The 25,552-nt window shown below is 38.9% G+C and overlaps 1 protein-coding gene across 2 annotated transcripts in view; it reads right to left on the bottom strand.

The window, feature by feature from the left end:
• Window positions 1–25,091, bottom strand: part of helz (helicase with zinc finger) — a 71,740-nt gene extending 46,649 nt beyond the window's left edge. Inside the window, exons 1-15 of one of the 2 annotated variants that reach the window (XM_061722201.1) lie at window positions 25,064–25,091; window positions 10,579–10,821; window positions 10,009–10,045; window positions 9,454–9,578; window positions 8,179–8,235; window positions 7,867–7,915; window positions 7,619–7,694; window positions 5,711–5,909; window positions 5,226–5,333; window positions 4,916–5,057; window positions 4,397–4,552; window positions 4,017–4,287; window positions 2,478–2,604; window positions 2,105–2,320; window positions 86–216 (exon numbers count right to left, since the gene is read on the bottom strand). In XM_061722201.1, coding sequence (XP_061578185.1) covers window positions 86–216; window positions 2,105–2,320; window positions 2,478–2,604; window positions 4,017–4,287; window positions 4,397–4,552; window positions 4,916–5,057; window positions 5,226–5,333; window positions 5,711–5,909; window positions 7,619–7,694; window positions 7,867–7,915; window positions 8,179–8,235; window positions 9,454–9,578; window positions 10,009–10,045; window positions 10,579–10,803 — 1,919 coding nt within the window. In that variant the 5' untranslated portion in view covers window positions 10,804–10,821; window positions 25,064–25,091. Of the gene's footprint in view, window positions 1–85; window positions 217–2,104; window positions 2,321–2,477; window positions 2,605–4,016; window positions 4,288–4,396; window positions 4,553–4,915; window positions 5,058–5,225; window positions 5,334–5,710; window positions 5,910–7,618; window positions 7,695–7,866; window positions 7,916–8,178; window positions 8,236–9,453; window positions 9,579–10,008; window positions 10,046–10,578; window positions 10,822–16,565; window positions 16,587–25,063 lie in introns of those variants that run through there. The other variant, XM_061722193.1, reaches the window with a different exon arrangement.
• Between the last annotated feature and the right edge of the window lie 461 nt (window positions 25,092–25,552).

Raw genomic sequence — 25,552 nt, 5'->3', positions numbered from 1 at the left:
CATCAGAGAAGGCCACTTCGTAAGTTTTATAACAGCTTACTTTATGTACAAGCATGTGTGTTTGTGCACATTATGGCCTGCATACCTGTTAGGGCTCCAGGGGATAGTGGGAACCAGGCTGATATCAGGGAAAAGGATGTTATTATCTTTGATGCGATCCAGGGCATACTGCATCTCACATAGTGGCAGTCTGTTGAGCTGAAACTGGAGCTCCACCTGACAAAAAAGCAAAACAAAGAGCCTGTTTATCTTTCTATTGATCTCCTTCCATCAAACTGCCAAGGATATTACATTATTGAAAAAAATCCAATTCACTGACCAATAATTCAAAATGACACTTGATGTTTGATGTTATATGGCTGTAATTCTGATTCAAGCAACAATAGTCTCTGGTTTGTTGAGAACATGATTTATTGAAAATAAAATACACACACGGACACATTTTATGGGATCCATTAAAGAAAGAAAATCCCACAATGGCTACTGATAACTTGAAACTGTGAAAAGCTATAATAAATAGTATTTTATAGAGAATTGACTGAGAATCATTAGGATTAATTAAAGCCTAATTATAAATATTCAATAGAAAACACAACAGATTACTTAATTAAAACAACCAATTTGTTTCCTGAGAAAAATAAAAATTGACATTTATTTACATATTATGTAAAACTGTTAAATTTTCCAATATAAATAAATAAAATTACTTCAAACATAACTTAACATAAAATGTAAAAAATTTGTTTCCAGCTTATTTTTATCTAACTATCAAAAATAAAATAGAAAATATTCTTAAATACTGCCTTTAGGTTGTGAAACTTCACATACAGAACCAAAAGAGAAATGCTTGGGTGTGGACCGGGACTTGGAACAAGAGTCTTATGAAGCTTTTCCACTAGTAACGACTCGGCTGTGCACTTGTCCACTACCCATGCAGAGTAGATACTTTTCTGTAACTACTCTGCCAAAGTTCTAAGCGGGCTGAGTCGGGCTGAGTCGGGCTGTGTCTGACGTCATCATACTACACGCCAACGACTAATCAGGAGGTTGGCCAGTCAGACGTCATTCTATTCATCAATGGCAGCGCAGAGGTTTGTTGCGTGATCCAACTGTGACGTGCAGACATTCATAAACCTGGTGGCTGAGGAGAGAATTCAAAGGGATCTCTATTCTCTCATTTTTTCTTACTTGATATGAAACACAAGCCACAGACCAAGCAGCACATATATAATCTCCTCCATGTTCTACATATTTAGTGTTGTTTTCCTCTTCTTTGATTGTATCATACATTCAAGTACATCACAGTAGCTTCGCTCCAACCCCGCCTACTTCTGCTCCGGGTACTGGATTGTAGTGGAAAAGAAACCAGGCCGAGTTGAAATGTGGACCGGGACCTCCACCTTTAATTTAAAATGATCCCACACCTTCAACATCTTCGTCTCTTCCTCTTATTACTTTCGTTTTGATGCTTTTGCTCATTGTCGCTGTCACTGTTTTCGGTTCCGTCGTATGTACAGCAAAACTGTTCACATTACGAAAAGCCCGCCGCCTTCTTCCGCTTTATAGGGGATGCATATGTGTAAGCACGTTGTGTCACACTAAAAATAATCTGTGTGAAACCTGAGCTTTAATTTATCTTTTAATTAAACAAGGCTTTGAGGCAGACTAAATTCCTCTATAATTTTTTGTTCTTGAGTTATTCGAAGTACTCAGGGAATTGTTGTAGCCCTAATTCCATTTAACCACATTTCAAAAGCAATGCCTGATTTTCATTGGTCAATTTTCCTGATATTAATAATTACTTTTACGATTAGTTTTTTTCACTGGGTTTGTAAAAGCTCAATATATTAAAAACATATTCTTTATTTTTAACTAGATATTTGTTGATCGCGAGGTGTCTCATATATAGACAAGAATGATATTGGTGTTCCCTCCAAACTCACTAATGTTAACTGAGGATATACACTTTAAATGGAAATGTCTAACATTTGCTGGCTGCACATTGAGAAACTTCTTTTAATAACTGTCTCCCTCAGTCCTCATTTATATCCAGTGGTGACAGCAGAACAGAAATAACACCACGATCATGTGGTGCAACCCATACCTGTAATTCTCTGTCAGGCAGCAACCCCAGCTCCTCACAGCAGTCTTTACAGATCCTTAGAAAGATGTAGTCCTTGGTCTTCTCCTCAATCACAGCCTCATAAACACGCTCTTTGACCCCAGGAGGTGGCTGGTGGCTGCTGAACCCCTCTCGGCCTAATGGCAGCAGCAGAACTGAATTTACCTTGGTCATCACTAGCCGCCCAGCCAACGTGTCCTAGAAATAAGAAATAAGAAAAAGGGTTACTGATAGAATAAGCTGGATTGCAAATGCCTTTGAGATTCAAATGCCCAATACCAAAATAAAAAAAAGAATGCAGATCCCAGTGTATCTGTATGTGTGCAGCAGCTGTGAATGCTGTCACTTTTGTTACCTCAGAAAGTGTTTCAGTGAGTTTGAAGCGTGCAAAGAGCTGTCCATTCTGGGCATACTTGGCTCCAACAGAAATACCAGTCAGCATAAAGCTGGTGACCAGCTGCAAGTTCACCTTGATGTTGAACCTGCAGGAGTAAACATGGACATCGATTAAGCATACTATATATTAAATTTTTAATTAAAATCAAATCTATGATTGACCAATGCAATAGTGTGAGGAATCTACACCAAGTAGGTCATCCAGAGGAGGGAAAACAGCAAAGCTTATCCATGCTCATAATTAGTGGAACGTTTGAGCACCTTTGTGGGGGGAAAAAAATTAAGTTCGTGTCAAGATTGTTAACAATGGTCTGTGCAGCGTCTGAAATGATGAAACCGGAAGAAATATTTATGAACTAGGTATAAAGAATGATGGATGTGTTGAGATGTGTTAATGTGCACTGTGTTTATTTTAAAACCACTAGTGTTACAGAACCAAAGGAACCCTTCATTTTTTAGAGAAAAGGGTTTTGTATCAGCATCCGGTTAGACTCTTAGAGGGAAACTTTCCCAAAAAAGATACCAACAATCAGCTGATGCGTGTCATTCTCTGGATGCAACGCTTCAGAAGACTAAATTTATAAAGCATGGAAGACACATAAATGTAGCTTGAAAATATTCAGAAAAACTGTAATATGATAAGAGTGAAGTAGAATTGTTTTTAAGTTATCAGTTCTATTTAATGATGGAAATAAAGCTTTTGACTGCTTAATATGTGTAGATCAAAATGAATTCAAATTACAGGAAACCTCTTGTAGAAACTTGATTGGTCCTTAAAAGCATCACAAATATAGATGTTCATATGCACAACAGAAATGGTGGGCATTTAAAATTCAAAATAGTTTTTCATGCTGAAGATGACAGACAGGGATCCATTATTTAGTTCCATACCAAGTTAAATAACACTGAGTCATGACATGAGATCAATTGAAGTTACATTTACAGAGCTGATGGAGGATCTGCCGTACTTACTGGGAGACAGTTATGGTGGTGTAACCCACAAGCAGCTGAATGCTAAACTGAACAAATGAAGCAGCTGGTGATTACTTTCTAAAAAGGCAAAAACCAGTGTCTGCCCTAGCAGAGGAAAACGCTTGCATGAAAGCAATCATTTTTGTCACGTTGTCACAAAAGCTCCATCAGGGAAGCTGTGCGGGCGATAAAAACTGCAGTTTCCACAAGTCAAGTCTGACACCTTGTGGTGAGTTTATAATTCATCACATTCACACCCTCTTAAACCTATATGCACTCTTAACAAGCCTGTTCTGAAAATCAGACATGAATCGATATTTAGAAATTCAATTAGAGAAAAAAAACTAAAACATTAAATTCAAACTAGCAAGAATCTTTAGAAGCTTTAGGAATTGACACTTCAAGTGGTTTCGGTTTGTAAGTTGGTGACGCTGCTCAATAACTTATTTGTTAAAGTTATGATTCGTGGGTATTGGTGAAACTGTAAAAGCTTAGCAAGAAAAACTCTGAATATGCACTGACTCACTTGCTAACTTCTTTATATTGTGCAATCTCTTCTATGTAGAGCAGGTCATGTAGTCGGGCCTGGTAGTTGTCTTTGGTCAGAGTCTTGTCCAGGACCGACTGGGTGAAGAGCTGGTCAGCTGATAGAGGTATCTGATAGCGGGAAAGGAGGCTCCGCTCCAGTTCACCTATTGTCTCATTGGGAATGAATCCTACAATGGTCTTGCATGAAGAATCCCAGCGCTTCGCCGTCATCAAGAGCTGCTGCCTTGCTGCCATCAGGTGCTCCAGGTCTGAAGAACAAAGAGGTCAAAGAATTCATTCCTGTTAATGCTTACTGCCCGTGGAACGCAAATTATATTTATACACACACTAGTTCAGACTTTAAAACTTCAATCAAACCTTCAATAGAGGCAGCATCCACCATGATCCGCTGCATCAGCACAGGTTCTGAGCCGAAATCAAAAACAATGGTCTGCCTGAAGGTGCCAAAGATCTCTGTGCTGAAGCCCACCACGACCTTGTAGACACAGTGATCAAGTCCATTGTCTGCTGCCACTGTCAACACAGTAAATCATTTTGTTAGTACATTTAAACAGAAAATCCATTGGCATAACAATGTCAATCATCACTTAAATAAGAAGGGAAAAAAAGGTTTTGACTATTTATGCAAAAAGGCTGAAATGCAGCCCCTTATGACTATATTCCCCAACAATCACATATTTTAAAAGACCAACACAATATATAATAGCCTATTGCATAAACCCCTGTCATACAACTGAGAAAAAAAGCTGAAAATAATTCATATTAGTTTTAAGCAGGAAAAAGCTTATTCCAAGGAAAGCATTCTCATACAATGTTGAAAATTACAAACCAACGATAAATCCCATCAATGGTCAAGACATGAATATACAAACGAACCCGTCGTTTCCTCGTTTGGAGTCCACTCTTGGGACTCTTTAGGAACAACTTGGAGATGTTCCCCCGCTGACACGCTTGTGATGAAGAAATGCGGTCGGTGAGCATCATACAGCAGAGCGACGCGGTTCAGCTTTCTGGCCGGCTTATAATAGAGAGCAATATGATGATAATTAGATTCATTCATTCATTCAAAAAGACATGCATGTATTTTACAAGCAAATCTAAGCAGCAATGGGGAACACACAAATGTTTGTTTTTGTTTTTTTTGTTACACTGATGGATATTAAAAACATTAAATTCTTTACAATACCTTGCACAACAAGGAGTAGATCCAGGAGTGAGAGGATTTTTTGGTGGCGACTGTTACCGAGAGACTGGAGCTCGTCTCAACATGCACTCCTTCTAAACTGTCACTTAACTAGAAGAAGAAGAAATACACCAATACTTAGTCAGGAATCGTTAGGCTACTATTAAACTCACATCTGCACCTAAGAAAAGCTAGACAAATACGTTTGGAAGTGCTAAAATAAACATAAACAACTGGTGCTCCAAAGAAGGATTAGCACTCGGTGATGGTCTTGGCACAACTTGACTAAGCAAAATAACACTTCAATGGTAAAAACAGATTTGTCTGTGGTGTTACAATTTCTGCTGATGTGTATATAATAACATAAAATAAATACATGTGTAAATTAAAAACAAATAGATTTTTTTTTTTTTTTAAATCCCAAATCAATCATGAATGTTGACTTCATTCTCTATTCTCGTGCTCCTATGTACCACAAAGCCGCTCACCACTTTCTCTGGGGAAAGGGAGTTCATCCACTTTTCTATCAAGGTTTCCATGTAGTTTTCAGTGAAGTGTTTGCTCTCCTGCTGCTGTTTGAGGCGAATGAGCCGTGACGCGTAGCGCTTCTGCCACTCCATCAGCTCCTCCTGCGAGTGGGCCGATGTACACTGGGCCCCGTACCGACACAGGCCCTGCTCCAAGTACCTGGGAGAAAATGCAACAGCATGCTGACGTGGGGCTAAAGCAAGATGTTATTTACTCATTACTCTGCTTATTTCTAAGTTTGCAAAGTGAGTACCACTGGGTTCTATGTTTAGATGTTCAGTATATATAAAAAGCAAAAAAAAAACAAAAATACTTCATCTTATAGGAGATTTAAAAAAAAAAAATGGCAACATGTGTTCATTTGGTTCTGAGTTGTTTCCAGAGACCAAAAAAAAGAAAAAATACTACAGGAAGTTATTGTAGACAAAGAGGGAACTTGGAAGCAACTATCGGTGATTGTAAATGTGATGCAAAACATGCCCATATTGTGTCTGCAAGAAGGGCCCGTCAACACTGACATAGAAAGGGATAATATTGTAGAGCGCGGCCAGACTCTCTTTCCTGGATTCTTAACAACAGAGATAGTACACGTGTGGTGTTAACTAAAGCCCTATTCACGCAGCAGTTGGGACTCTTTGCGCAAGAAAAGGAACTCTTCACGCCACCGCGGCTCTCCATAAGGTAATTCACACAGAAGAAACAGAGGTGGCGCAAAGCTGCATCGGCCCATGTTCACAAACAGCATGTGGACATCTCAGAATCATCTGAGTGACAGGACCGTTAGAGCAACATGCTCTGCCCTACCAGCTCACTTGTCAAATTGGCTCTGACTGTGTTTCCAGCTGAGAGGTGTCACTGCCACCTCAAATTTAGCCTCCCCATCTGCACTACAAAGGCGAATCAGTTACACTTTAAATGAGCTGTGTGAAAAGGGCATAAGGGCCGGGACACACCAACCCGACAGCCAACCGTCTGTAGAAAAGCAGTCGGACTGAAAGACGGCTCCCTTCTCCCTGAGTCAGTCCAAAAAAAAATACACTCGAACACACCAACCCGACGCATGCACGACGCGTAATATGTCCCCATAACTGCAGGCGGCGCTAATCTGTGATGTCACCCAGAAAGAAAAGGAAGGAGAACAACCAGAAATGACGGCTCACTCTAGTCTAGAGTTCTGAGCAGAGACAACCGTCATTAGTCAGTGTTTTCACTTCTGATAGAAGTCAAGAAGGAAAATACGATGGCTAATAATGAAAATATAATGGCATTTACAATACAGTCAAACACAATCCAAACCAATCCCATGATAGATTAGTGTCTGTGCTATCGCTGTCTATCGAGTATTTTTACCAACGTCATTTCCCGTTAACTCTGATTCGCTAGTCAAGGGCTAGCACTCACCAATCAGATTGGTCATAGAGGCTGATGGCTAATGGCGGATTCTACTTGTCGAATTGGCCCAAAATGAACGCCGACGGACGACTGCACAGGACACACCAAGCTAACTTGGGTCACGACCTTCGCTCGACTGCCTGACAGCGTCCAACGGCCAATTATCTGGTTGGTGTGTCCCGGCCTTAAGAAGAACGGCTCTATCAATCTGTGGGGGTATTTCACTAGCATGTTTAGGACAAGCTCTCCCCCTTCAAGGGAAGAGTCACCGCAAACTTCTGCATGATCATGTCTCTCCCAGCATATGTTACAGCCCTCAGTGAAATACTTTATCATCTACATGTTGTGTGATACCAGCTACATCACACGTCTCACAGAACCCAGGATTGTACAAGGGACATATTAGTTGTCCTGATATTTTGCACTCTGAAACAATACTTACACATGGAACAAAGCTATATGTGAGTTTATGTTACCTTTTACAGAGCGTGTACTCCTCGCTGCTGGTGACTCCTCTGGGAGGAGGCCGGAACTGCCAGCCATCGTGGACCTCTATCAAAACACAAGCCAAGTGGTCAACAAATCAGCAGCTCCAAGATCGTTACAACACAAAAACACTTCAGACAGCTGGGAAAGCTGTCCACGTGCTCAAGATGCCAAATCATTACACAAGGCAAAACAAGAAAGAAACATTGAAATGAGCTCATGGTGCAGATTTGCTCACCTTCCTCCTGGTCATCTGTGTATTCTGGTGCCATATCTCTATTTATCGCCTAGTTTGAGATGTGGAAAGTTGAGACAAATGGAGATATTCATCATCATCATCATCATTATTACTGTAATATTAACGAGTAACTTAGTTGCATGGGGGCAGCAATTCAACTATATCTAATACCAAATTAGAGGTAAAATATAACAGGTAAGCAGAAAATCAAATAATAACTGTTAGTGTTGGAATTAAGCAATTCATTTCTGTTTTTCTGACACAAAGAAAACATAAAACAAAAAGGTTATAAAGAAAACGCAAACCACCTACCTCTATTTCAGAGAATAGCATTTTTAATCTGGTCAGATCTTTTGTAACAATCCCATTCTGTGTCGGAGAAAGACAAACAGTCATTTATTTAAAACAAAAGCTGTGACTGAGCGATATAATTATAGACATGCTTTGATACAAGGCCTGCTCTCAGTAGCTAATGGACAATAAATAACATGTGCAATAACAAGATGTGCAATAACCATATGTGCAATATCTGCCTGTCTACCTCACACGCATTCCACCTGCTTTTTTTCAATGTACTGTATATACTGTTCATACTTTGTAATTATATATATTTTTTGCCCTTTTTTTACCCCTCCCCTGCATGTGTGTGTTAAGTGTACTGCTGACAACAAAAGTGAGTATCCCCACTGAGGGAGAAAATAAAGGATTATCTTATTTTATTTACATAAGACAATAGATTTAAAATACCGTATTTAAAAATATGAAATTAAGTAGTACAAAAGTTTATCTTATAGATATAGAATAGATAAATGATTTGTAAGAGATGCGACTTGCACAAAATTAAAAAATACAGTAACTCTTTTTGTCATTGATATTCATAAGGGCATTTACCGTCGCAGTAAAATTGCATTACTTCACAAAATAAGCTTTTTTGTCCTTTAGCCATACAATTACATTTTTCTGCCTCAAATGCTCGGTTTACGTTATTTTAATGCTTCATCATGCATGATCAACTCTTCTAAAAGGTTTCGCCTGTTTTTTTAAGTTCTTGTGAACTTAAACATGTGCATGTGATTCTGCATTTCCAAATGCTTCCTTAAAATAAAAATGTCGCAACTAAGGATAAATAAAGCCCTGCCAACTCTCATTGTTTTGCTCCACACACACACACACTTGTTAGCACGCCCTTTCAATAAGTCTGCTGACAGAATTTAAATTTGAAATTCAAATCATTATATCTGACGCATTTATTACTATTACGCATTTTCAAGGGCAGTACGAGTCACTGAGACCACACTGATAAGACCTTTCATTCTGTGTAGTTTATTTGCATGTTTGTATTACTGCTTTAATTACTTATTTACATCTCCCACATTGTTTTAGTTAAAACAAGAGCAATATTGTGAACTGTGACAAAATGTGGATTCTGCTGTGCAAATACAAAGTGCAGACAATACCAGCTCTGCTTACACACCTAAAATTGTGATTTCCAACAGTCATAATATTCTTGCCTTCAAATCTTGTTACTGCAACTGTATCAAGGTTATATGCATGCAAGTTATTGTATACAATGCAGATCGATCATACCATTGGCTCTCCGTACAAGGCTTTAGAAAGGATGCTGGCCACCTCCTGCAGGCTGCCATCCAACAGCATGGAGCGCAAACTAGCCTGTAGGGAACCATCTCCCCAAGTAATATCTTCAGCCAGAACTGAGAAAGTACATGAGGAACAGGTAGGAAGAGCATTCATTTACTTTAATCAATTAGGTAAGCATGCAAATATGTAATAATTCTTGATTCTGTTCTCAAGAAAAAAGAAAAAGAGCCAAGCAGATATAGTGTGGCTGGCTACCCTTGTACCCTGCTTCAGTAATCGAGACACACACTTGTGTATATCTGGGTCCTAAACTTTGACCTCTTTGGCGTAATATTACCAAAATTTCCAATATTGGGATTTTTTCACTTCAAACAGCCACTGCCATGGCACTTATTAGAATAAATACATTGTAAATACTATTGGTTTTGACTTAAAAACAACAAATAAGTTTAACAAATAAGTTAACAGTTTGCTCGGGGAAATCCAACCTAATGCTTTTTTTCAAATAGACTCATTGTAAGGAAATCTTGTGTTTCTACTCACCATGTTTACAGTCTTCATCTGCTTCATCATAGTTTTTCTGTTGGTCCAGGGAAGAAAAGAAAGAAAAAGAAAGAAAAGTTACACTTGGGGTCGTAGAAACAGAATTTCCAGACATTCCAATCACCTCTACAACAGAGACCCTCACTTTTTCATTATAAGACTGTTTTCATAATCAATAGACTTGAGTTACTTCTGCAATTTTAATGCATAATAGTTTGAAGGAAAAAACTGTTTATTGCGCTGATTTGTAATCTTTACTCTTTACTTGATGACAGAAGTACAGTGGCTTTAAAGCACAACGATCAGGCTCTACGATTTGAGTATTATGTTTCTCTAGAAGGACAGCAGGAAAGTGTTTAAAACCGCATTTCAAAATCACAGGAAAAGTATCCTTTCCTGCTTAAATCAAAAATACCACTTCCATAACTGACACTAACTTTTATGAGAACGGGCCAAAATTTGGAGTGAAACAAAGACTAGAGGAAAGAAAAGAGTGGTTGCCTTAGATCATAGGTTACATGCATGCAATTGTAGGAAAGCTACAATACTTAAGACAATCAGTGTCCCCACCAGCTGTAGGAAGGCAGCGATTCGGTAGAGCAGGGCACGGCTGCGAAGGGGCGTGGCAGCAACAAGGGAAGGAGGGCTCTGTCGGACAAGGGCACTGGAGGGTGAGGTTTGGGGTGCAAGGACCACCAGAGCCTCTGTGCTGTGGTTGACTGCCGCCTCGTACTCCCGCCTGGCTAACGATCTGCTGGCTTCTTCACATGACTTCTCCGCTCTCCTGTCTGCCATGACTCAGGGACAAAACATCTGCAAGCACAACAGGGCGAAAAATATGTTCAAAAGCGAACATCCTCTCAGCAAAAAGGTTATGTAATAAGATCAAATGTTTCTCTCCCCTCCCCATTTCCCCCAATTGGGAAGTCTTCTCTACTAAAGAGCCAAACTGAAAGCAGAAAGCAGCAAACGTAGCTGCCTTCTTGACCAATGTGACCCCTCATGACATAACGTGGATGAAGCTGCCTAATTTTCAACAGTGTTATAATTAGGGAGTCCAGTACAACTTTGAAACATTCCCAGCAGATGTACATATTGCTATTGGGTCAACTCAATATATGTGGGAAAAGTAATTGAGTGTGGACGCAAAGGCAAACTTTGTTTACATATCAAGAACATATCAACTGTAACAGGGTAATCCTTCAACTATACATTGACAGATGCACTGATGGAATTGCCGCCCATATACTATATTAATATTTATCAACTGTGCAGAGGAAATATGACATTCTTGTGAAGGGATTACGATTAAGGAATTCATTTATTTTGTCTCTGCTTCAATAATGTTTAGCTAAATGTTTTTATTATCTTAAATCATGTCTTTGTGAACTTTGCTTTAAAAATGTTGTTACTATTCAATCGTCAGTAAATATTAAGATAGTGGAAAACCGTATACAATTTCCACTACATTCAAATTTCAGTGGTGCTCCTTGTTTTTTGTCCATCATTTTTTAGGGATTTTTTGGTAGGGATTATTAGTGCAACCAGAAGAAAGAAAAACATGACTCTTAAGCTTTGAAAATATTTGAAATATGCCTTGGAGAGAAAAGCTCAGATATGATGGAACTTAAATAAACAATAAATAAATGGTTCCTAAATTATCATCCAGACTAAATAAAACAAATTCCGATTGCCTTATTACAATTTTGCTGATCAAGTATTTTCATCATGCTAATGTTTGAAATAAAAAAAATTACAAAATACAATCTAAATAAAATCTGAATTTTTATCTGGGTTTTCACTCCAAAAATATTATTTCTCTCTTGTTATCTCTAGTATGTTCGCTCCATCTCAAGTTACATAAATGAGCAGTTCATTCAGTTTCAATTCAGTTTGTGCCCAACGCCAATTCACAAGAATCACCTCAAAATACTTTATGAGAAAAGCAAACAAGTTCAGTGCAAGTACAATTAATCAGTCCCATAAGTTTCTCTACCTGATCATTATCAGAAATGTGGGCTATTGTATAAATAAAAGTAGTTTAACCTCCACATTTATCTTCAATGCTCATTTGTTGACATTAGCTGTCCATATTTTATATCTCACAAGTTGTGCACTTGAAAGCCCAAATTTCACTAAACGACTGTGCAGATTTATGGTTAGATTTATTCAAATATATTTAGTGAATTATTGTTGGATAAATTGAGCAAAGACTGGACTTAATAGTTGTGGAAAGATAAGTATGTTTACTATTTTTTGTAGACAGCTGTGTCCTGGATATAGTACAAATGTGTATAACAATCTTGAATTATTACTAGCATATTATTTCAAATTGAGAACAGGATTACTTGTTTTCACACTAGTACATTGCACCACTCTCCCAAAAAAATGTGCCCCGACACTCACAACATTAGTGCATGCATGCATACAAATATGCTCCACTTCACCCCAAAACTGCATTTCTGCTGTCAGATTCACTGCTGCTTATACAAGTGTCCTGCTTTCCTGTCTGAGCTCCTGTTCTTGCATACAGGGCTGATTTGGGCACTCGCAAAATTTCCATGCTTGGATTTACCTTCTCTATCTTGGACTGATGTAAAGTAATCAAATGAATGCAAGTCTGTTAAAAATCCCAAACAGCAGCATGTTAGATAGGACACTGATAACACCACGTCCTTGCAGGTTCTCTCATTTTATTTCATTACTAATTCATGAAATACCCCCCTTACTACAAAAAGTATTGAATTTAACTCGAAATGATTCAACTTCTTTTTTCCTGTGAATGTTAAATACATATTTCAGTGTAGGGCTGATGATATCTACAGAACCCCAGATAAGACAAACCCTTTTTCATCAAAGCAGTTCAAGTGCTACTTCAGGGCAAGCTACCAACTTTGAAACCAGTTCTGTTTTGATGGCCAAAGCACCAACTCCCAGCTAGAAAAACACCAGCATCAAGTCTTTTCTGGTCTCAAGTAAGAAAGTACTTCTACTATAGGCTAGAGGCAGGGATTTGGTGACTAACCAAGCCAACAAAAACTTTGTGACCCCATTAACCTTTGATTTGTACCTTAAAAAGACAAGAAAAAAGTATGTTGATCTTAAGCTCAGTAAATCATCTGGCCGTGTGCATGTGGAATAGGGCAAATGAAAATAGGGAGGGTACACCGTGATCTCCTGTGGAAAAAAATATACTCACCTAGGCCAATGACCTGATAACCTTTGGTCCCACTACAACCTTACTGATCACAAATGACATTGCGGCTTATGACAGTATGTCAGAAAGCTTAATAGCAAAAATGTGTACCCAAAACACTTAAAATGATTGTGTGCAGGGACAAATTTTCAACTATACAAGAACTAGCCAAAACTTTTAACGCAAGTTTTTACAGGTAGAATAAAAAAAGAATGAAAGTAGGGCAAATGGCCTAGTTATTTTCATACTTTATTTGAATTAGTTAGACCTCAAAAGGGATAGCAAAACAAAAGCAACACTAAAAAGGTGCATTGTACACCCCACAGCACAAAATGGCAAAAATATAGAAGAAATGGGAGAAAATCAAATTAATGAACAACTTTTAGGCCCTGGAAGTATCAAAAACTGCTTTAGTTTCAGTGCAAAAGTTGCAGGTCTAGCACATCAATTTACAAAACAGCACATAGACACAGTGTGGAGAACAGATGAAGAACAGAAACAGAAACAGAAATAATAGCCATCAGGCTTGAGAGCATGCGTGGCTGAAGCTACATCTCTGACATTCACAAAGTGGTTTAATTTATATGAAAATCAAAGCATGGGTGTTGTTAGATTTGGGCATCCACAGCTAACTAGCATACCACATGGCAAAATACTGGTAGACTGCCTGCCTCTGATGTAGTGTTTTGTGCCCATTGACAGAGAAAAAGGAACAAAAAGATGACAAAATTAAACGGTGACAAATTTAACAATCAATTTTTAGTTGGTTTCGCCATCAAAACTTCTTAAAAGGAGTAATGGTGTTCATGTTTGTTTTAAATTACATGAGTCAATATAACAGCTTAATAAACTTAAAACGCACGTTTTTGTCCGTTTTTCTTTTTGTTTCTGTTTCCGACGTACTGCCCACTGGTGGAAGTTCCTCACCTGTGAGCATGCATGTGTTTTAATGAGGGTGGAGCTCCTCCCTCAACTCAAGAGAGCAGAAAAAGTTGTAAACGTGTGACCAAAAGTGTACTTGGCATGGCTTTTTTTTCTGAGAATATAGCCCAAATATTTCAGAAATTGCTCTCCAAAACATGACAAAACTACATAACTCTCACTACTCATAGCTGGTCACACAGCGTACATTTACAGTAATGTCTAGTGTATCATACAGTGCAGCACCGGAAAGCTCTCATTTTTAGACTTTCAGAAATTGTTTAAATTTTTATCTCCCGGGAGATGTTGATGAGAAGTTAACAATACAGATGTTTGAGCATAGCCTGTGAATATGGATGGGACATGCTGGTGAATGTCATCTTTGATTGATTGCGGTCGTACTTCAGGGAGACCTGGGGAAGCCGTAAAGGATCGTATACACATGCAAACCTCTGCTTTCCAGTCTTCTTTTCCTTTGAGCTGTTCCCTTCAGGGATTGCCACAGCAAATCATCCGCCCCCCTCTAACCCCATATTTTTTATCCTATTCTCTCACACAAACTAACTTTAGGTCTTTTTTTTTATTATTTTTTTTACTTACAGTAGTTTTGGGAATTTTCTAGATATCTTAAACTGTCTAAAAGTCATGTTTATAAGAAGCCAAATCCTGTTAGGGATGACAGGATGGTCATAAAGGGGTTTGAACTTGACCTAACTTTGTTTACTGTATTTTCTGCACTATAAGCACACTTGAATCCCTTAAATTTTTCTCAAAAATCCTTATATATGAATTCTTGTTGTGCTTACTGACCTCAAACCAATCTAATGTGGTACACTGCGCTGAAAAATCTGTCAAAATGTTTTAGTGCGACTTTGGTAAACGACTTGATTGATTGTTGGACCATTCCCAGCTGACACATTAAAGTCTGTCTTTGGTTGGTTGGTAATTTCAATTTTGTTTAAATTTGCACTATTATTACTTAATTGTTCAATTTACCTCGAAAAGAACTGCGCTGCTTAAGTGCAAAGTGATAAAATAAGGTGAATAAAAATAGCTGAAAGCCTGGATATGTTTATTTTGTATTTGATCATTTTTTTAATGCGTTACGAAAGCATCGGATCGTGACTCGGTATCAGCAGATACTCAAAATAAAATGACTCCAACTTGGTCGGGAGTCGGGACATCCCTAATAACTAATTATGTAGTGATGGCAAGCAACCATCATCAAAGATCTAGTAAACATTACCTTACTATAATTAGACGTCAAGCCAATGTTAGGTTTTTAGAGTAAACCCATTTTTCTAATCTATATAATAATCGAATTATAATCAAATGTTGGAACACAACCTTGTTCCAACCTCACACTAACTTCAGGTGTCTGCTATCGCTGGCAACGATAAACCGATCAGAGAACAGTACGCAGTGAGACGCCTACCTCCTACGCTTTTTATTTGTGGAAGAAAAATGATTTAAAATCTGAGTGTATTTCTGCTGAACGATATTCTGAGTTATTGTGAATGAGTTGAATAAAGTTCAACTTAGCAGATTGTTTTGCTTTATATACCTGTCATCATGCGCCTTATAACCCAGTAAACAAAGCATGTTTGAGATTGAAAGGCACCACCCTTGAAAGACCTCTTGAAAGAGTTTACCCCTGTTGCTACAGTAGCAGATGAGTCAGGACATGCGCTACCAGTAGGGATGAACAGCCAGCTCAACTTAAAGGGGACCTATTATGGCATCCAATACCTATTTTAAAAAGGCCTTGAATGTCTTAAAAACAAGTTTTTGATTGTTTTTGCTAAATAAATTAGAAATTCAGCCTCTGAGCCATGTCTTTATCTTCCCATTCTCTAACCTCGTTCTCTATGTGGGATTCTGAGTGGGCGGGGAGGCTATGATAATGAGGCACTGTGCTGATTGACTGCCTGAATGACGCGATACACTGCTACGAAAAAATGGTGGAAGCTCTGGCCGGCGGAGTTAGTTGTGGGGGTGGTTTCACGCATCGGAGGCCAACCTATGTAAATCGCATCTTCGTTACGTAACGACGGGAGCAGAATCTGAACGGCTCGTAGAAGCCACATCACACTGGATGGCTCATCCAGGCGGCTGTACAGACACTGCAGAATTTGGTTGCTTTCCTCCTTCTCTGAGTTGGCAGGCTGAGAGGAGACTACTTTATATATGTTAAAGCAAGAGAAAACGTGTTTTTCATAATAGGTCCCCTTTAAGTCACAAGCACGGACATCAGATTTATTTTACAGTCACATGAACCCACTATCGTGGCTAAGGAACAAGTGTAGGTGTTAAAATTAGTGCAGAGGACTACAGAAAGCTAATATGTAAATGTCTAAGATCTTCCAAATCGGTGTTGCCTAATTCTGGTCCTCAACGCCACTGCCTTGACTGTTTTAGATGTTTCCCTGCTTCAACATACCCGATTCAAATGTATGGGTCGCAACTGACTTGTGCACCCCTTGATGACAAGCTGATAACTCCATCCATAAGCCAGGAGCTATGTGCTGAAGAAGGGAAGATCCAAAACATGCATGGCAGTCGTCGTCGAGGACCAAAACTGTTCCAAACGTAGAGGAAAGCATAAGTAGCAGAAAGATCTGAGTAAGTAGCAGAAAGCAGAAGTACTAAAAACCAAATATATTAATGACTACACAGACTGGAAGTCCTCATTTGACGAGTTATGTATGTTAAAATGGAAGCAGCAATGTGTCTACTGCATTGTAAAATTTAATTCTACTGAAAGTTCCACATTTCCCACAAACTCCGCATTTATACATACGATTTCAACTATGGAAGTCGGAATTATTTTTTTAAACATGCTAAATAGACTTTTCAAAAACTTCCCAAAAAGTATTTCAAACGGCTTTGAAAAGGACATACTACACAGTAATGCACAGTCAACTATACAATCAATTAATATGATGGAATAATGGCATGGAAAACAGACATTTATGATGTATAGCTGACGTTGCTCTCTTTACTGACTTTTTTAATGGTCTTTTTTCATATGTTATTTTGGACGAAGCAACTTTTTGAGCGTTTTATATGGAAAAAACTGTTAATTTATCAAATGCTGTAAATAATTTAAATGGAAAAGAAAAGAATAAGAAAGAAAAAACATCTGGAGGGGTGTAGAAAGTAGAATTCAGTTAAATTGTACTGACAGAAAAGCTTAATTCAAGTATCTGGTAGTACAGTAATCGTTTTTTGTGCTGGGTTACATTCCAAAAAGAACCCGTGATAGGTGAAATCCGTGAAGTAGAAACCTTTATTTTTTTAATTTATATTTTTATTTATTTTCGCCCCACCGCGACCCGAGTAACAAATTGTGCGTATTTCACTGCTCTTCTGACTGTTCTGCTGCATCCTAACTCGCTCTGTAGCGTCTTTTTCTTCTAAAGCCTGTGGTGCAGGTGTGTTTTTTCGAGAGAAGAACATAGTTATAGGTAGTCGCTTTTTTTCTTCTGATAAAATTCTTATAAACCGACATGCCAGCCACCATCGATTATATTTGATAACTGTAATGAACGATTCATCAAAGACTCCCATTCTTGAGCTGGACACACAGGAAGTGAAGAAGCGGGGAGACTAGCCAATCAGAATGCAGAACACAATGCACAATGCAAATCCGTGAAGCAGAAAGACCGTGAAAGGTGAACCGCGTTACAGCGAGGGATTACTGTATGGTATTCCAGGATACTTGAATGAAAAAACATAAACCTTTCTTTCATTGGAAATCTAAAGTACTCTTTAGATGTCCAATGACAGAGAGGTTTGTAATGTTTTTAAATTTTGAAAAAAAAAAGTATACATTCTTTACAACCATTGTTTTATTATTATGTACACTATTGAAGACTCAGATTAAACAAAATGTATAACACTTCATACAGATGGCATAAGCTGCTAATTTATTACTAGTTTGGTCTATCGGTGTAGTGCAAACCCTAAATCAGACACAGCACTCAACCTAGTAGCCCCACTAGTATCATTACTGGTAATCCTAGCATAGTCATAGTTTAGTGTGCCGAATCTGGCACACTAAACATCCTGTAGTAAACTAAAGAAACAACAACATAGTTGGTGCGCAACACACAAATGACACAAATGAGCATCACTTCTTCAAAAGAAATTTGGAAAAAAAAGATAGCAGAAAACTGGAATTACAACTAAATCAAGGAACTAATGGCTGCCCCTTACATGGATGAAATTTCCCTGCAAATAATTTACACTGTGTGGGATGCAGTAAAATTGTAGAGATACTCCACAAAAGACACATCTATAGATGCAAATAAGTGATTAATAAATGGGAATGTAGCCCCCAAAAAAAGATTTAAGTCATCAATGACCATCATTGTGGAAGAAACAGAGTCAGAGATTTCCATTTGGTGCAACAGCTGTTGACAAGCACCACAGTTTTTAAAAGCTGCCGATCCAAAGAACGGGCACTGTGGGAGTGGATCAGTCAAACAACACTGATGACTCTTTACAGAAATGTATAATCACAGGAAAGCACTAAGTAAATTCTGTCTCAGTCTCTCTTGAATCAGAGGTAGGGCAGGTGTGGGCAAGTCTAATCTACATATGGGGCAAAAGCCGGTCAGATCTTGTGAGAATTGGAGACGGGATTGAGAATGCAAGAAACACATCACAGAGGCAGACAGCTGGCAGAGAATGAAAAAAAGGCAAGAGGTTTTAATGTGTCCCATATAGTACAAATTAGGGATGTCCCGATCAGGTTTTTTTGGCCCCCGATCTGACTCCGAGTCATTTGATTTTGAGTATCTGCCGATACCGACTCCCAATCCGATACTTTCGTTGCACATTAAAAAAAATTAAAAAATGCAAAATAAACTGATCCAGGTTGTCCCCCATTTTTATTTTATTCATCTTATTCTATCATTTTGCACTTAAACAGAGCAGTTCTCTTGGAGGTACCTTGAACAATCAAGTAATAATAGTGTAACCGTTAACTAGTAAAAATTTGAATTAAATAAACACAGCAGCTCAACTTAAAATACCCAGCAGGCATGTAAACAAATACGCAAATAAAAGAGCAACAGTGTCATAAAGGCCAGTAATGTGCTTTTTAGACTGTACTCTTACTTCTTACCGTCCTGTTCTGGCTTAAAGAATTAAATGTTTGTGTTTGAAAGACCTACAATCTTCCTCGCGGCAGCTGGGGTGTCCATCACCCTGGGTTGAGACAGCAAGCCCTCGTGGACACCAAGTCGGCAAACGTAACTTTTATTTATTTGCCTCCGCTCTTACCACTGGTGTGCGCATGCGCAGATCACCACAAACAAACAACTTTATTGAACTCACTTTGCGTGACACGGCCCACACTCCTCACCCCCACCTCACCCATAGCGTTTTTGTCATTAGCAGCGTTGTCGCGCAAAATTGCGTGGACCCGTTTCTTGTTGATACCAGTCGTTTAGCATTTTTTCCATCGTCTTGTTTGATGCGCTGATCAAAATAATGAGAATAAAATATATATCCGATCCTTGATCGGTATGCAACGTCCAGTTCCGATCAAGTCTGAAACAACGTGATCGGGCCAATTACCGATCACGTGATCGGAACATCCCAAGTACAAATGGATCTGTTAGTGCTATTTTAATGGTATTGAAAGGTCAATCTGAATAGACAAACCTAATCAGAAACTGGAATCTGCCTTAAAAATTACAATCAATACATCTCAACCAAATGTTTCACCTACATGCACAGGTAAGTGAACCACTAAATAGTTATACATTACTAAATAACACTAGCTCTTTGTGTCTTAAGGCAGACATTAAAATTCTACAATATAAACAGAAAATGGGAAGTTACACTTTAGATAAATGTAACAATAACCAAATACATTTTTAAAAAATAGCTCAGCAGAACAGCTCATATAAAACAACTCAAACATGATTTAACAGCCTAATAAGTGCTCAAACCGAATAAAGGCCATTATAACAAATTACTATTTAAGTCTATGTAAAAATAAAATAAACTGAGTAATGTGTCCTTATGACCTAATCCACACATCATAAGATTAGAAAACGTGACTGTGTTATAAAATGGTTAAGAGAGAGGACCAGGAAAGACCTTAATACAGTATGTAACCACAAACCACTGAAGTATAATGTTGATGAAAAAAACTACAAACAATAACGTAATTGGACTGATTCACTTCATAATGTTCTTGGTCCTCTGTAGCCTTTTCTGATTGGCCAATTTTATATCATATGACCATCACCAGAAGATAACACAAGGACATGTGTTAAAGACAACATGGAGATGGTGCGGCAAGCACTACTGAATTTGTCCTTTCTATCAACTGAAGCAAACGTCTGTATTTAAATAAAACTGCAACTACCTACATTCAGCAGGGTTTTAAGCCTGTTTTAACTTGTGAAAACAGGCTGTCCTGTGAGCATGGATGGTAAAGTGATATGCAATTATGGTGATTTAATGTGGATTGAGGTCTTTAAAGCCACAAAGTTGAAATGCTGAAGTGGATCAGTTTTCTTTTGAGTTTCGCTCGATAATACAGTCAGTCCGGAAAGTATTCAGAATGCTTCACTTTTCCCACATTCTTTTATGTTACAGCCCTATTGATGATAGGAATAAATTCATTTTTTTTCCTCAGAATTCTACACAAAATACCCCATATAGAAAGAAGTTTTGTTATGATTTTTGTAAATGTATAAAAAATAAAAAACTATAAATATCACCTGTGCATAAGTATTCAGAACGTTTGCCATGAAGCTCAAAATTGAGCTCTGGTTCATTCTGTTTCCACTGATCTCTCTCAAGTTGTTTCTACAGCTTAATCGGAGTCCACCTGTGGTGAATTCAGTTGATTGGACTTGATTTGGAAAGACACACACCTGTCTATATAAGCTCTCACAGTTGGCAGTGCATGTTGCAACACAAACCAAACATGAAGTCAAAAGAATTGTCTTCAGACCTCCGAAACAGGATTGTTTCGAGGCACAAATCTGGGGAAGGGTACAGAAAAATTTCTGCTGCTTTGAAGGTCCCAGCGAGCACTGTGGCCTGCATCATCCTTAAATGGAAGAAGTTTGGAACCACCAGGAATCTCCCTAGAGCTGGCCGCCCGCCTAAGCTGAGCAATCGGGGAGAAGGGCCTTAGTCAGAGAGGTGACCAAGGACCCGACGGTCACTCTGTCAGAACTCCAGCGTTCCTCTGTGGAGAGAGGAGAAACTTCAAGAAGGACAACCATCTCTGCAGCAATCCACCAATCAGGCTTGTATGGTAGAGTGGCCAGGCGCAAGCCCCTCCTTACTAAAAAGCACATGGCAGCCCGACTGGAGTTTGCCAAAAGGCACCTGGAGGACTCTCAGACCATGAGAAAAAAAATCCTCTGGTCTGATGAGACAAAGATTAAACTATTTGGCATGAATTCCACACGTCGTGTTTGGGGGAGACCAGGCACCGCTCATCACCTGGAGAACACCATCCCTACAGTGAAGCATGGTGGTGGCAGCATCATGCTGTGGGGGTGTTTTTCATCAGCAGGACCTGGGCGACTAGTCAGGATTGAGGGAAAGATGAATGCAGCCATGTACAGAGACATCTTGGATGAAAACCTGATCCAGAGTGCTGTTGACCTCAGACTAGGACGACGCTTCATCTTTCAGCAGGACAACGACCCAAAGCACACAGCCAAAATATCAAAGGAGTGGCTTCAGAACAACCATGTCAATGTCCTTGAGTGGCCCAGCCAGAGCCCAGACCTGAATCCCATCGAACATCTCTGGAGAGATCTGAAAATGGCTGTACACCTACGCTCCCCATCCAACCTGATGGAGCTTGAGAGGGTCTGTAAGGAAGAATGGGCAAAACTGCCCAAGAATAGGTGTGCCAAACTTGTAGCAACCTATTCAAAAAGACTTGAGGCTGTAATTGCTGCCAGAGGAGCTTCTACAAAGTATTAAGCAATGAATTATGAATACTTATGCTCATATGATTTCTTGTTATTTTTAATAAATTTACAAAAGTCGCATCAAAACTTCTTTCATGTTGTCATTATGGGATGTTTTGTGTAGAATTCTGAGAAAAAAAATGAATTTATTCCTATTATCAATAGGGCTGTAACAAAAGAATGTGGGAAAAGTGAAGCGTTCTGAATACTTTCCGGACTGACTGTACATTATTGGTGACCCTTGACTTCAAAAACTGTTGTGTGGGACAAAGCATGGACCTTATCCATCATCATTATCAGAGACGATAGACATTAGTTAAAACAGGTAAAATAGTAAAAAGTAAAAATGCATGTTAATGAAACACTGTGCTGTATTTGGTTCCCTTTGGCCAAAAAAACAGCCCTCTAAATTGTCAAGAGAGGAATCTGCACTGTTGATGTATAAACATTTACCCAAATAAACAAAAAAAAAAAGTTAAATAAAACAGGACACTTGGGGGGAGCGAAATTAGAAATAATTGTAAACAGTGCACAAACGTAGACAACAGAATGTGAGCTTGCAGAGCAGAAATCATGAATAATAAGACTTTCTTCAAGGCACATTTTTGATATTTTAAAATAAATTTAGCATGATAATGAGAGAAGATAGAGCCAAACGACTGATTAACACACTGATGTAGGTCAAAGAGATGATCAGTAAAAGAGGAGCAACAGAGTAACAATGAATTACATCACTGTATATTGTTCAAAAAGAAGATCAAAAGGACGGCGTGAGACCTGCACTTGAAGCCACAAGAACAAAGTGTGGTAAGCACCAATTGTATGAACCTCACCAGAACCCCCTCCCTAAAATCCACCACCCTTATGCGAGACTGGTAACGGGAGAATTTCCAACAATTTCATAGGCCTTGAAAAACGGGAATAAAAGAAAAAAAAATAGCCCAAGACAGCATACCCATTTCTAACACAGTGCGGGATTTCAAACAACAAGTATATTTCACACAAACTACAACATTAATAACATTAAAAGCAATTGCTCCAGACTTTCGCCAGGAATTTCAACTTGCCCAAAAATAAACTGTCAGGAGATTAACACTAACCATGCATTATATTTAAATATTTTAACAATATGTACATATGTAGCAGCTCATTTTGGGGAGCATTTGCCCAGACAGAGTATTGTAAGAGTTGTTGCATCATCTGCTGACCTGTTTGTTGTTTTTCCACATTTTTTAACAATTGTACATTCAAATGTATGCAGTATCAGTAGAAACTCAATCATGAAGAAGCCTCATCCAACTTCCTCAAAGTGGCAAAAAAGAAAAAAAGTAATTTAAACTTCCCAAAGTCTGCCTTCTAAGCAAACTAAACAGATGTTCTGCTACACCCCCTCAATAGCCTTTCCAGCTGCAAAAGACAAGGTCATTCAACAGATAATCTGCAGTATTTAGGAACAATAGTGACCACCAATTGGGAACTGTCCGAATACTCTCCTGAACATCTCAGATGTTAATGAACAAAAATGGCTAAAATGAGCATTATTGATATAAATGGGACGCTTGCCCTAAGTAGTTTACTCTCTGCTGCTGAAAACGGTATATGGAAAATTAGTCTGATGCACTTCATAACATCAAATTTTACAGCATGGTGATTTAAAACTATAAATCTGAAAAACATTCAGTTGACGGACAATACTGCATCTTAAGATTAGGTCATACAACAATATATAAATATAATGCATGACTGAATAGTATCATGCATCTCATCAGACATAATTGACGGTGTCACCTTCCAGGAACCTTGTTAAGGGTAGCGGTGATTTTGCAGTCAAGTTACCTAAACTTTCATTGTTTGTGTTACTGCAATGTGGAAAATATGTCTCTGTATGTATTTTCTGTAAATGTTTCATTTCAAAAAATTACAGAAAACATATGTACTCTAAATAAAAAGGCAGTTGTGGCAATCAGCAAAAACTGGGTAGCAAACTGTGTGGGATGGAAAAAAAAAAAAAAGAAAAGTGGGTTAGAATGTGCTTAGATTACCAGACAGTTGTTGTTGTTGTTGAGAAATGGGAAAGGATCCAATATAACACACTTATAAGTTCAGTACGAGTGCAGTACCTCGTAATAGAGGTCATTTTATAAACGTCCACAGAGTTTCAGACAGAGCTCCCAGTCTTCCATTACTTCAGAGAGGCGACAGCAAGTAGTTTGGCGGGACAAAGTGGGTGTGCACCTTCCTATTTTTATGGTATTTTCACATCCACCATCTACGACTATATATCCACATCCTGTGCAGTGGATGACAATTCAGACGTTGTAGCAGGAGTCGATCATGCAAAAATATGACTGCTTTGACCCTGACATAACGATATTTGGGGTTGCCAGCATCGTCAGCAACAATGTGCAGAAAACATAAAAACACGCCAACTTAACCGAGCTCCCTAAGTAGATGGTACCAGAGGTTCCGCCTAAAAAGTACGACCATCAAGACTAGTACTTGTTCCATCTCTCAGATGGGAGTTGTGGCTGTTGTTTGTCTGGCAAACTTGTCATGACTGCTGCAAATCACAACGATGACGGTAGCGCTGCAAAGCTCCAGGAAACCCGTCCCCACAGTGGATCAACTCGTCCCCCTCGCCCGCACTGGTCAGACAATGTCGCTACTAAGCAAAGTGCGCGTAGGGAGCAGTCGGCACGCAAGCCAAAACAGAGCTTTTCTTGGCACCAACCTGGCAGGCTGCTCTGCTCTCGTTAGCGGCTAGCTCGCTGCGCTGCTCCGCCGAAACAAAACGGACTCGGGCCTGAAATTTGGGGACGGTTGTTTATGCGCATGTCCTTTTATATGACATCTTTTTGCTACCGGTGCATGAACTCGAGGCATCGGTCGTTATCCTCGTGAGTTATGGAGGCGATTCGTGGCGGTGGTTTTGCGATGCAGAGACAACTGGAAGGGCTGAAAATGGGAAGTCAACACTTACCTAGCTTTACTTTCTACGCCATCTTGGATCCACTTGTCAGACCGCCGCAAAGCATGCTGGGATGTGGCGCTGTGAAGGTTGAGGGGGGGGCGTCCCTGCATCTGTTTGGGTTAGTCTTTTTTTATTTTATGTTATTTTTTTATTGGCATGTGATTTTGCCAACTGAGGGTTTTATTAGTTCCAAGTATGTACGTTTTGGGCTGCAAGTTTTCAATACTTATATTCAAGTGGAACTTTTCATTTTTGATATTCTGTCAAAAATGAAATCACGGGAGACTTTTTCGAGACACAACCCATTATTTAGCATAATAGTTAACAACTCCAAGACAATCACATCATGTGGCTAATACTTTTTGTATTATATGTCAGATGACACAAACATTAAAAACCATCCATCCATCCAGAGCCGTCTGGGAGATTTGTGAGGCCCTGTGCGAAATGGCCGGGGGGGCTCACGCGTACGAAATTTTGGGGTTTTTCGGGTCGGAT

The sequence above is a fragment of the Cololabis saira genome, chromosome 1 (assembly GCF_033807715.1).
Source record: "Cololabis saira isolate AMF1-May2022 chromosome 1, fColSai1.1, whole genome shotgun sequence".
Classification (NCBI taxonomy): Eukaryota; Metazoa; Chordata; class Actinopteri; order Beloniformes; family Belonidae; genus Cololabis; species Cololabis saira.
Note: the sequence above shows the minus strand (reverse complement) of the source record. Positions and strands in the feature narration are given on the sequence as shown.